General features: G+C 33.8%; 1 protein-coding gene across 5 annotated transcripts in view; it reads right to left on the bottom strand.

Annotated features, from left to right (window-relative positions):
• DMXL2 (Dmx like 2) overlaps nucleotides 1-14,182 on the bottom strand; it is a 152,659-nt gene that overhangs the window by 26,055 nt on the left and 112,422 nt on the right. For all 5 annotated transcript variants that reach the window (XM_078448609.2, XM_078448611.2, XM_078448608.2 and 2 more), the window contains 6 exons: nucleotides 11,830-11,999; nucleotides 8,551-8,648; nucleotides 7,933-8,098; nucleotides 6,342-6,606; nucleotides 1,550-2,628; nucleotides 551-742 (listed from right to left, as the gene is read on the bottom strand). In XM_078448609.2, the coding sequence (XP_078304735.1) occupies nucleotides 551-742; nucleotides 1,550-2,628; nucleotides 6,342-6,606; nucleotides 7,933-8,098; nucleotides 8,551-8,648; nucleotides 11,830-11,999 (1,970 nt within the window). The remainder of the gene's footprint in view (nucleotides 1-550; nucleotides 743-1,549; nucleotides 2,629-6,341; nucleotides 6,607-7,932; nucleotides 8,099-8,550; nucleotides 8,649-11,829; nucleotides 12,000-14,182) is intronic.

Genomic DNA, 14,182 nt, shown 5'->3' with positions numbered 1-14,182 from the left:
TGTTTTTTTGAATCTATCTGTTCTTAAGTTTTCAGCACAGGGTATGGGTTTCATCTGGAGGTAGTAACTCTTTGAAACCTGATGGCCCCTCATTACTGCACAGCCTCCAGCAAACACAATCATCAGGGAAATAGTAACGAGGATACTTTCTCTGGGATATTTCCGATCAGTCGTAGTTTTCTCAAAGATACTCCCTGAGCTTATACTTTCACAATACCCTGGCACATAGTCATAAACATTTCTAAATTAATGATTCATTTAATGGAAATGGAAGATTGAAAGGAATATTAAGAGATAAGAATAGTGTCTAGAAAAATTATTTTATAATCAAAAAAGTATTTGTCTGTCTTAAACTACTTTTCCATAATTAAGAGGAATGCTTCCTTTTAAATTACGTTCATTGGACAAAGAGTCTTCAACTGATTAGGATTGGGGAAGTAGCACATTAAGAGCACTTTACAATATTTCCTCTAAGTTCAACAGGAAGACAAGTATAACATATTTACCTTCTCAATGTGTACAATATCAACTGATATAAACTTTACATTACCTTCACATCTCCAACACTGGGATGAGGTGGTGTTTTCATCTGAACAATAGTGTAAAGTATATCATGGATGTGATTATTTAAGTATAATACAGGATTAGCTATGACTGTTTTTGTTGAAGCAATACTTGCTGAAAGCAGAGGTAGGGTGGTAGGCAATGGTAGTGGAGACTGGAGCTGCTTCACTGTAGTTTCCTGTGGGTTACAGTGGATTTTTTTTCAAGACAGTTAAAATGAAGGACAAAAAAAAATCAATTAATAGTGGCTCAGTTAAGCATCCAACTCATGATTTTGTTTAAGTTCGAGCCCCATGTCAGGCTCTGCACTGGCTGCCAGAAGCCTGCTTGGGATTCTCCTCTGTCTGTCTGTCTGTCTCTGTCTCTCTCTGTCTCTCTGTCTCTCTCTCTCTCTCTGCCCCTCCCCTGCTCATGTTCTGTCTCTCTCAAAATAAATAAATAAACTTAAAAAAATAGTTATATGATAAAAATACTAGTGATAAGGGGCGCCTGGGTGGCTCAATTGGTTAAGCATCCAATTCGTGATTTCAGCTCAGGTCATGATCTCACGAGACTGAGATCAAGCCCCAAATCAGGCTCTGCACTGTCAGCTTAGGATTCTCTTTCTCCCTCTCTCTCTGCCCCTCCCCAACTCATGCTCTCACTCTCTCAAAATAAATAAATATTTTTTTAAAAAAAACACTGGTGATGAACATCTGAATAAAAGCAGTATTTATTCACTCATTCTACAAAACTTTATTGAGCACCCAATCTGTACCAGTTGCTATGTAAGATGCAGAAGATATGAAGGTGAGTATGACAACAGCTGTGCTCTCAAGCTGTTAAGCCTACTCATAATCACTATAACTTTGATCTAAAAAGACACACGCAGAGCATAAATATCTGCCTCCTATGAATAGAGGAAATGGGCATATCTACATTAGTAAAAAAGAATGACTAAAATTATTAAAATGACCAAGAATGAAAACAAAAGTGAAGTTCATACCTGCTGTGATTCTTGTAGCAAAAATTTGAGTTCCATCCTTACTGAGGCCAGACCACCACCCTGGGCCCCGTGAAGGCTACAGTAACTAAGAAACACTCTGAGGAGATCTTGGTTTTTCTGTAACCACAACTTTCGTCTTTCTGCATGTTCTCGTTTAGCCTGCAATCTCCGTCTTTCTATTTGGTGGCGCTCATAGGAACCTATATCTGGTTTGTCCATCATTTCTTCCTGGTCCAAAAGATCACTCTCTACCTTAGAATACGTTTTACTGGCATATTCTTTAATAACTGATTCATGGTTACATATCTCATGCAAGGCAGCAATTTCCTTTTCAAGCCAGTTATAGAGTTGAAATCTGAGTTTTCCACCATCTACTTCGTAACCTGTAGCCAATGTTCTTAGTTCAGTCATGAGGATCTTTAAACAAGCTCTGAATTTTAGTTGTTCAGCAATCACATCAACTTCAGTATCACCTTCAAGACAATCCTCTTCCTGAGGAGTCAGTAACATACTAGGGTCTGAGGCCTTCTGATCTTGTCTATCTGTTTCCCTGGCATCTGTACTTTTCATTATTAAGCCAACAGCATCTTCTTCTTCTTCTTCTAAGGCACTATCATGCTCTTCACCCCAATCAAGATTAAGAGGTTCCTCATCAACTTTTACTATTGGCTGACTCCAGTCAAACTGTGATGAAGTTACATTTGACCAATCAATGCCAGAACTTCTACTGACATCACTCAGAGTCTTTGATTCTGAAGGTACATCATCTGTCTTTTTAGAAATATAGTCAGGCTGACCTTTCTCTGAAGGTAAGGCAGATATTTTGGTAACTTTTGGAATTTTGGAGAGTACCTCCAAGGCTAGAACAGGACATCCAACTTTAAAATGAGCATTTGCAGTGGTAAAGAACAATTTTCTTTCTATAAGGTTAATTTTATCAACAAAGTTTTTTTCAGTTTTGAGACCTAAGGTTGCCAAAGTTCCTTCAGGGGAGGCAAGGTTTCTTCGAATAAGCAAAGGATGAGTTCGAAGGTAGTTGTAGAAACTAAACACCACTGGGTTACAAGATTTGATGATAACTATAGAAATGAAACAGATACAATTACAAGTTACTATGTCAATTTGCGCTTACATTACAAAAGAATAAAATGTCAGCACTTTCTCAAAATAAAGGATATTTAAAAATTATATATTTTAATATTGCTTATATATATATTTTTAGAATTTTTTAATGTTTATATTTGAGAGAGAGAGAGGGAGAGAAGGAGAGGGGGGGGGGAGAGAGAGAGAGAGAGAGAGAGAGGGAGAGAGAGAGAACAAGTGGGGAAGGAGCAGAGAGATAGGGAGACACAGATCCAGGCTCTGAGCTGTCAGCACAGAGCCCAAAGCAGGGCTTGAACCCATGAACCATGAGATCATGAACTGAGCTGAAGTCAGATGCCCAACCAACTGAGCCACCCAGGAGCCCCAATATTGCTTATATGTTTTAAATGGAAAGAAAACACATACACAAAAATTAACTGGTTCCTTTGCAAAAAAGGGAGGGAAGAACAGGATAGAGAAGTCAGGAAAGAAGCTAGATTTCTCTGAAAATACCTTGGTTTTATATATTTTATTTAAAAACCATGTCAACATTGTATGTAATTTTAAAAGAAAAATTAAATTTAAAAAATCACAAAAAAAGCAAAAGCAAAATTAAACAAGTGATTCTGTATATCAAGCTGGTAGCACAACCACACAGAGAAGAACTATAAAGTGACTTTAAGCAATTTGACTGTACATCCTGACTGGGATATACCACAAAAACAAAAATAACTACTAAAAACAAACAAACAAGTAAAAAAGCTTAAACTGTTGCTATGAAAACATGTTGCTATGAAGAATTTTTGTATCATTATTCTGAAGCATTCCTATACATATAAAATAACAAATATGTTAATGCTATGAGAATTCAAGCTTTTAATTATATACAGATTTGAAATCTAAAAAGAAAAAATCTATAATTTATATTGAATTAAAAATTTCAGTGTGAACTCCTGAATTCTCATGTTTAAAAAAATGGATATATATATATGCATATATATGTGTGTAATATATACATATACACACATATATATATATATCCTAGCTCCATTCATTAAAACAGCCTAGAAACAATGACCAAACCAACAGCAAATGAGGATCCCTATGTCCAGGCTGTAGTCTCTATTATTCCCCACCTAAAAGGATCCTTCTTCTAAAGGATGTCCATTTCCAGGTCTGGGGCATGAAATGTATAAGATGAGCCTGAAACATCTTGCCAGAACAAAAAACAAAGACACTATCAACAAATAATGTCAAAAGGATTCAAGAACTTGTAGAGGCTCCAACTGGTTAAAAATGAGATAATCTGAGCAACCATAATAAAGTACAATGGATTAAAACACAAATCTATCTAAATCTGTGAGTTCAGATAAATAAAAATAAAAACTCATTAGTTACCTTTGTAGTATGCTAGTGAACCAAACTTATTTTGAAAACTGGTAAAGAGAAACAATCAAACACTTATGTTCCCTTCACTGTGCATACCACTGGATTTAGAGTAATCAAACAGCTGCTTAGGGAGACTACACTCTCGGCAAGTATTCCAATTCATAAGAGAAGAATAGAATGACACAATTAGAGTATCATCACTTGACCAACACTAATGAAATAATGGATCTATGCAGTGATCACTGATGTCTGTTAGCACAACAAAAAGCTCAACAAGCAGACATTATGAGTTCCCTAATAGAAGTACTCCACACCACCAGGAAATATTTCTGCCAAAAATCTCATAAATTACCAATATATATGAAATACAGACAACATGGGGGGAAAAACATGAAATGACACAAAATCTAAAAAGTAAGAAACTACAAAATAAACAATCTGACTTCTTTAACAAATATATTACAAGGGACAAGAAAAAGGAAGGAGGAAAAACTACAAATTAAAGTAGACAGGGCACCTTGGTGGCTCAGTCAGTTAAGTGTCTGACTCTGGATTTCAGCTCAGGTCATGATTTCACAGTTTGTGAGTTTGAGCCTCACGTAGGATTTGGCACGGACTGCTTGAAGCCTGCTGGGGATTCTCTCTCCCTTTCTCTCTGCCTTTCTTCCCACCCCATGTACACACATACTCTCTCTCAAAATAAACATTGAAAAATAATAATAAAGTAGACAAAAGAGACATCTCAGCAATCTTGAGGATCTTATACAAATCAATTGTATAAGATTTTATGAGACAACCAGGAAAATCTGAACATTGCCTACTTTGATTACTAATCAAATTTTGTTATGGTGACATGTGTTATGTTTAAGAGTCATTTTTTGGAGATTCATGTTGAAATATTTACAAAAGAAATGATATGCTGGAAATTGCTTCAAAATAAATCTATGTTTAGAATGGGAGGGGGTAAAAATGGTGGGTGTATATATGACATAAAGTTGGTTTAAGTTGATAACTACTGAAGCGGGGTGATAGATTCATAGACTTTAGATCTATTATTCACTTTTTTTATATATATTTGCAGTTTTCCACAATAACAAGCTTTTAAAAAATAACCTATAAAACATTAAGAAATAAAAATAATCTTCCTTCTATAAAAATGTATACATTTTAATAAAATTACCTGGGGAACTCAGATACTTATTTTTTCTCCTAACGGCTTTATTACCTCTCCTTTAAAATTGTTAATATTATTTATTAAAATATTTCTTCTTTATGAAGAAGAATGTAAAAATGGGTACCCTAGTCCCTTTACCCATGCAAGCTTTTTTAGCATTTAAAAATAATATGTAATAAAGATTTTTTCAAGTTATTATTTAAATTCTAGTTAGTTAACATACAGGGTAATACTCATTTCAGGAGCAGAGTTTAGTGATTTATCACTTACATATAACACCCAGTGCTCATCACAACCAAGTGCCCTCCTTAATACCCATCATTCAATTGTAACTAGAAAACACAGAATGAAAAGTAAAAGCTTTTTATCTCCCCACACCTATTCCCCAAAGTTAAGCAGTAACCAGTATTCAGTTACTTTTGATTTGTTCCAGAAAACAACAAAGGAGAGGAAGAGGGAGACTAGATGCAGTACGTATATGCACACACATGCATGTGTTTGCAACATGCATATGTAAATAAAATGCAACAAGAATCACACTGTTCTGCATCTAGCTTTTTTCACTTAATAATACAGCAAATATTAATTCGTTGATCTACTTCATTTTCTAATGGCACACTATTTCTGTAGTATGGATATACTATAAATCATTTAATTATTCTACTAACAAACACTTAAAATGTTCTATTTTTAAAAAATTATTGCAAACAGTGCTAATAAATACCCTCCAGATACTTTAAAAAATCTAAACTATTTGGGATAATTAGAAGTAAAGAATGTTTATCACATAAGAATGAAGGCCCATGCACTAAACCAGTATGTGTAACAACTAAATTTCTACTTAAAAAAAAAAAATGGCTGTATGATAATATGGAAGAACTATATAATGGGTAAAGGTTATGCATGTTTCAGTTTAATAAAATTGTTTTTCGTTTTGTATTTTTTTCTAAATGAACTTAAGTTCAGAAATAGTCTTCTTTTAAAAAAGAAAAAGAGGGGCACCTGGCTGGCTCAGTCAGTGGAGCATGTGACTCTTGATCTCAGGGTTTAAGTTCAAGCCCCACACTGGGTGTGGAGATTACTTAAAAATAAAATCTTAAAAACAAAAAAGAAAGAAAGAAAAAGAGAAACCCACAAATGTCCTACCTTGATATTCATCATCCTCCTTTGGTGTTTGTTCCAATAATGTGTCTAAAGCTCGGGTATAATCTTTCATTACCCAATAGGCAAGGCTACGCAGGAAAGGATCAGGATGTAACCTTTTGCAATCAAATCCTGAGCCATCCTTTTGGCAACCCAAAATCTTCTGATTTAGGATGGATATATAAGTGGATGAAGTCTCAAATTCAGATTCATACAAACGGGCGATAACCATGGCTAGCTGAATATCTTCCATTTTTTCAAGACATACCTACAAATTAAGATATTAAGAAATACCTATTTGATGAAAATTATTTAGAGATATGAAATATTCCACTGATACCCTGAAAACTACCATTTATATTATCATAGTGGAGGGAGGGGTCCAGAGGTTGGGATAGTAAAAAAAAATTAAATGACTGTTTGATAGGAGATTAAGGAATAGCAAGAAGAGTAAGAAACTAGAACTTAGTAGCTAGAAAGATGAGACATAAAACAAAATAAGCCTAAGACAAATATCAACATCGCATCAGATTCAGGCCAATTTAAATTAATAACATTCATTTTAAATTAAATATACTTACGACATTCGAATTTATATGTATCAATTCCTCTTAATTTCCAAATACATTTCCACATAAGCATAATTATTACTATTTTAAAAGAACCTTTTAATTACATAACAAAAAAACATGAAATAAAGCCACATATTCTATTTTTACTGTTAAATTTATATTCTAATGTAATTACTCATATTGAGAATCTGAGGTCATTTGGTCAATAAAAGCATCTCTCAGTCAATCAACATTTCTCTTCTTCACCTTAAATGTCTTCTAAGTTAAACTTCCCATTCAAAATTATAAATATTTATTTAAAAAAATCATACATCAGAGATAATTTTGAAAATATAACCAATTCTAAATGTAAAGAATTTCTCTTTAGTGGATATTTCCTATTTTTTCTATCATGTAGTACATTCCAGTTATATCTAGTATTTTTCCTTCACCTTTTAGGATTGTTCAGAATGATATTAAGTATCCTAAGAGAAAGAGCTCATAAATAAAGAGAAACATTCATAATTTCTCTCTTAATCAGCTGCCAGGATTATATATCAAAAAATGCAGTGTTTTACCTCTTCATTCATTTTCTACCATCTAAGATGACTGCATTACAAAACAGCATAAATTGGAATTTCAGTTCCTTATCTATGAATTTCAGTTAGAAGAAAAGTACCTGCCTGTCTACACCAGAGAAGGAGATTGTGACCTATACACACTTCAAATAGCTCAGAATCATAAGATGGCTAGGAAGAAAATAATCATAAACGATTTTTACCATTTTTTCATACATATATATTTGAAATGCATATACTTATCTTGAAATGCAATATTCCCTGTATAAAATTTTTCATTTAGGTTTCACACTTGAATTTATTTATAATTTTTTTTTTATCGCCAGGCCACTATTTACGTTCAGTAACCTCTGTAGTTATTTGTTGTCCTTACAAACATAAGATAAAAAATTACATTCTCGTCTATGACCTTTCCAGATTTGCAATCTCTTAGAAGTATTTCATGTCATGTTTTCTTATTTATACCTCTATGGCATCTTTCAATGAACCAGCTAACAAGAAAAAAGCAGCAGATTGTTCAAAGCGTTGTTTTCCAAGTAAAGAGAAAGCATTTTTCAAAGCAGCTTTACGCCATCTATCTTCATTAAAGTTGTGGCTGAAAAATGTTGTCATTTTTTCATCATGCTGTGACCTGGGAACCAGAACACAAATATCAGCAGATAAGGAAATTTAAAATATTTTGAATCCTTTGTAGATTAAGTGAAAATAACCTCAAACATCCATCTAAAAAATAGTAACTTCAGTGATAGATATCTGTTATCAAACTTCACTTCTAATAAGGAAAGTTCAAAATATCTTGTATACATGTAAATAGAAAGCAAAAGCATTTTTTACTTTTCAAAATGTTTTTGTCAATTTTTTTTAACAACATCCCATCCTTTAGGTTAAGTTAAACTTAAGTTTAACTTAACCTAAATATTATGCCCATTTTTTTGCAGATAAAGAAACCAAGATACAAAAAAGTAAGCTGATTTGATCAAGTTCAAAGCTCATACATCTAAGTACTTTCAAAAGCATTAGCATCAGAAGACTCACAGCACAGAAAAACTCCATTAAATCATGTTAACAACTGAGGAAATTTACCTAAAAAGACCCCACACTACTGCTTTCTTCTTCATTGAAAGGTAGAATAATGCAGCATCCAAGGCATCATTGTTCCTTTGAAAAGAAGCTTTGGCAACCTAAATGATAAATAAAATATTCTATTAAATTAACTATTTGATAAAAGAATTACAACCGATTAACCAACAATTGACAGTAACCATGGAAATGAGAAAAGTTGGCTCTACTCCGCAATCTCCAGCAGCTTATAATATATACTCCTAGAGACAACCATTTGTATGCCAGTAATTATAATAAAAATAATAACAGCAACTAGCATGTACTGATTACTTCCCATGTACCAGGCACCATCTAAGTGCCTTTCACTTATCTCAATCACCACAATCCATGAGGTACTATTATTACCCCCATTTTACTTCCTAGAAGCAAATGAGACACAGACAGGTTAAGTGAATTTTCTAAGGTCACAGTGTAAGGGGCAGAAAAGGGATTAGAAGCCAGGCAGTAATAACTGTCTATCATAGAAAACTAGAGAAAGAAGGCAGAATATTCAATAGATATGACCTTTACTTGAAAATTAAACGTTACCTTTCATAACATTTGGTAAAAGCGAAAATGCTAAATGCTACAGTGTATGTGATTTCACAATTTAAAGTTCTCTCAACTCATTGAATAAATATTTATTATATACTGTGACTTGGGAACTAGACACACACATTTAAAAACTACAAACAAAATTAAGTGTTCCAGTTTTTTTTAAACATACTTTCTAAAAAACATTCTTTCCTAGTATTTTTCCAATCAAATTTTGACAATTCTAAAGGAATGACACCTTCTTTCTGGTATGTAATTAAAATACAGAATGTTGAAGCTCCATTATTTTAAAGTGCTGACAAATTTCAGTTCTTAGAAATTCCATGGGAGTCTTGAGCACATAACTGATAATCTCCATGGAGCCATATAACCAAAGTTGCTGAATTCATACAGAACTGATCAAGTCAATGTTAAAAAGTTTAAAAATTAAGCCAGTAACATTATTGTAATATAATTATATTGTTCTGAACATGGTACCATACTGACCGTATCTTATTTCTCAAAGGTACTTAGATAACTTCCGCAAATCACTAAGTTGAGAAATATAACAGTAAAAAACAACAGATGTTTTATTAGCTTACATTGAGTGATGGTGAAACAGGAAACTACCAAGGCATGGAAGAGTGGGAAACCACATCATGGAAACTGATTTACTCTCAATACTTGCTTATTTCTCTTCTCCTTTTTTAGTATGTTCTTGCCTTCAATCATTTAACTTAGTATTTTGATGTGTCGTAATTTTTAGAGAAATTTTTATTCTTTTTTTGCTAACTATTTATAATACATCTCAAGGCAACAAATTCACATATCCCTTTGATTCAATTTTAATATTTCTAATGGAAATAAATCATATGTACATATCAGAGATACTTAATTATAATGACAAAACACACTGCTAACAAGAAATTAAAGAGATATTTGTAGACAACATCTGAAACATTTCAGATAAATTAGGCCCTCTTTTTCCCACTGCTTTGGAATATAAAAAATTTAATGTAGGTACTGTGTTATTTACATGCTGTAACAATTAACTTTCCCTATATACCAGAAACTACATTATTTGGTTGGTGTGAGAATAAATTCCTTCTTACATTTGTGCCTATTTTGAGGGAGAAACACTGATATCAGCTACCTTACATGTAACAGGAAAAATGACACCTCTGTGCTCACATCTCAAAGGGATCTGAGGGGCATGATAAACACCAGCAACACAGGATTTTAAGGGAGATGAATATGGCACATCCCTAACCACCTTCAACCTACCAAATGAAAATGGGACTGGGGGATATGCATTTTAAATAAGTTTGACAGGTGATTCTTCTGACACTAAAATTTGAAGACACCCATTGTAGAGGAATGAATTCCTCTTGGGAGAAATAAATTTATACTTCACAAATGTAGTACCACTAACTGTATTTCCGAGAATGTCAATGAACTCCTAAAAGTAAACAATAAATGAGAATTCCACTTTCCTAACCCCTATAGAATAAAAAGGGCACAGACTAAATCTAACACTTATAAATGTTGGCAGTTTGGGCTGGTTATCTAACCTCTCTAGTCCTAGTTCCATCAGGTGGAAATGGAGATGGTAACACAGGACTGATGAAATGATTAATGAAATAATTTATGAAAAGCAACTAGCACAAACCTGGTACGCAGAGGGTGCCCAATAATGGTTAGTTTCTGCAACACTGAAAGAACCTGCAGCTTCCACTAACAACTTACTTAATAAATTTTTTTTCTAAAGGGAATCTACCAGAAAACAGATTCCAAAAACCTGCTTTAAAAAATTTTGTAGTGGGGCGCCTGGGTGGCTCAGTCGGTCAAGCATCCAACTATTGATTTCGGCTCAGGTCGTGACCTGAGAGTCATGAGACTGAGCCCCTTGTCGGACTTTGTGCTGGGCATGGAGCCTGCCTGGGATTCTCTCTCGCTCTCCCTCTCTACCCCTCCCCCACTCATGTGCACATCCATACTCTCTCTCAAAAAAAAATTTTTTTAATAGCATGTTTAATTTGCTGCCACAGATATGTTCTTCAAGTGCACATAAATCAAAATCTTTTATGGAATGGTATTTTAAGTGTGCAAAGGAAGTTTGCTATTTACTAACCTAGTCATACAGAGAATCCTTTATATAAAAAGAATTCTCATATATAATTAACATGATCTGATAAGAACCAAAGTTTGCTTTCTAAATTTAGATTTGTTTTTTTTTAATATCGTTATTAAAGTACAGCTGACACACAATGTTATATTAATTTCAGGTGTACAACAGTGATTTGACAATACTACACATTATGCAATGTTCACCACAGTAAGTACAGTCACCATCTGTCACAGTACAGTATTATTATAATTTTATTGGCTATATTCTCTATGCTGTACTTTTCATAACTGTGACAAACTTTCAGTTATCAAAAAAAAAAGATTTTTGCATTTTCCCAAACTAGGAACCACCTCAACTGATAGCAGAACATAAGTAATTCTACAAATATTATAAACTCAGCATATATGGTAAAAGGCAACTGATACACTACATATTTTATAAAGTTCAAGTTTTTGGAATCTCCAAAACTTTTTATTTAAGAAATTTTTAAGATCTCAAGATGTACAAACTAATTCCCCACTACAGATTTTCTGGAACATGATATCTTTTATCCTTTAAGATTTTTTTTTTAATTTCAACATCCAATGAAGTAAAGTTACCTTTTCAATGCATCTTCGAAGAGTGTTAATATTCCTGACCCACCAACCTATTCCCATAGCTCTTAGCTCAGACCACTGAGGGTCCCCTCTCTGAATTGCCGGAATCATATTAATTAGTTCTTCCTCAGCCTCAGAATGAAAAGCCCAGGCAAAATGGCAGGTAGACACACCTAAATTAGAAATGCAAAATAATAACCTTCAGAACTATATCCAAAAATAACAAAAACAATTTTTCACATAGTCCTGTATTCACTCATCCTGGAGAAGAATTTTCAAGCAAAAAAAATGGGTGAAAGGAAGTCTTTTATCATTCAGGACTTTACACTCTAAGCTTCTAAATACAAGATCAATGGCAGGATACACAAAACTAAAATATCCATCTTTTTTCCAAAGTATTTGCTTTTTTTCTCTGCAAAACTAGAGACACCAAAACGTGATCACTGGAAAGATATTTGAACACTGAGTCATTTATACACACACACACACACACACACACACACACACACACACACCAAATTTATCAACAGTGAAAGCTTTGGTCAAAATAAAATATCTTGGCCCTGTGTCTCTGGGTGTTTTTTCACAATGCCACTTGCTTGTAGACCATAATATGAATTTTAGTATTGAATACTGAAAACTGCCCCATTCATCCCTCTGGCCAAGGAACTAAGTATCGTTTTATAGTAAACTCTAACCTTCAAGAGAGTTCAAGGGAACAACAGTCAGGAGACACATTCCTCTGCCTTCAGCACCTCAGTTAAAAGTAGTTAAAGCTGCCAAATACTGATGGTATATGGCAAATTTGTTCCACCCTGGTAGAAGAATGACAGGGCTCTAGGCTGTATTAGAGGCAACAAAATGGGTTTAGTGACACCGTCACACTTGGAAGTACAAGGAAGTTTATCAATAGTTTAACTATTGATAACACTTTATTCCACTTAGAGCAGGTGAAGAGGAAGCATGAGGGAAATGACACAGAGTGGTGACAGGTAAGTGAGAAAGCCCAGAAGAACCCACAGGAGCCTAGGAGCAAGCCTAAACTGGTCCAAGTAGCCATCTATATGGACCAGTTTTTGAAACAAAGACATGTCTGAGGTCAATGACAGTCACAACACAGGCTTCTCCATGCTATTAGACCATAGACATTACTACATATAATTTTTTCATTAACAACTACTATATAGACTTACAATATAGTTTTTCTAAACCTTACGGTTTCACAACAGTTCCTTTAGAAAGTATAAAGGCAAAAACTGGGGTACCTGGGTAGTTCAGTCGGTTAAGCATCTGACTCTTGACTTCAGCTCAGGTCATGGTCCCAGGGTCATGGGATGGAGCCTCATGTCAGGCTCCACGCTAAGCATGAAGCCTGCTTAAGATTCTCCTCTCCCTCTCCCTCTGCCTCTCTCCCCGCCGCGCGCGCGCGCGTGCACACACACACACACACACACACACACACTCGCTCGCTCTCAAAAAAAAGAGAAAACTATTATGACCATTTTGAATAATAATCTTAACTCTTAAATTTCCCATTACTAACATTTATATACAACTGTGTTTGAAATCACATCACAAAAATCAATGCAACAAACCTTGTCACCATAAATTTAGGGGAAAATTGTCAAAATTTAAGAAACACCAATTTGTAGTTTTTCAGAACCTAAAAGGAAGATTAATTTTCTCGTTTAAATCTTTGCCTGATTTAAGAAATAATCACTACATCAAATAACTCAAACTTTGCTTTAAAAGTTATTATTACATAGCAATGCATACAGTATACTTTTGATAACAGCAAATTTATAATATAAAGAATAATATAAAATATGTTACATTCTATACCCTTAAATGAAATTTAATTAGTTCAATTTTTGGTATGATTAAGAGAAAACAACAAAAAAACATATGTATGTCAGGGGAAATTAGGTTTGGAAAGCAAGATTAAAAGAGCAGTGAATATATTTGGAAGCCTAACTATTTATGTTTGTTTTAATATAAGCACTGTGTTATAAGTCATATACTCACAAGTAAAGCTGATGTTTCAGGAATATGTGCCATACAGTAATCCAGAAGATTTGCATACTTGTAACACACTGCCACACCCCCTGATTTGAGATACAAGGATTTATATCAGCCCCCTAATTTATAGATTAAAAAATCGTAACTACAGAGATTAAAGTGACCTGCCACATATCTTAATACTAAAAAAAAAAAAAAAAAAAAAAAAAAGATATTAAGAAGAAAAAAAACAGAGGAACAAACAGGCAGTTTTTTTGGTTTTGGTTTAAATAGCAGGCTATTCTTTGCAGTTTTTCCTTGTTCTTCTTAGCCTTTCTATCTATAGACTGGCTACTTA

Source organism: Panthera onca, chromosome B3 (assembly GCF_046562875.1).
Source record: "Panthera onca isolate mPanOnc1 chromosome B3, mPanOnc1 haplotype 2, whole genome shotgun sequence".
In the NCBI taxonomy this organism is placed as follows: domain Eukaryota; kingdom Metazoa; phylum Chordata; class Mammalia; order Carnivora; family Felidae; genus Panthera; species Panthera onca.
Note: the sequence above shows the minus strand (reverse complement) of the source record. Positions and strands in the feature narration are given on the sequence as shown.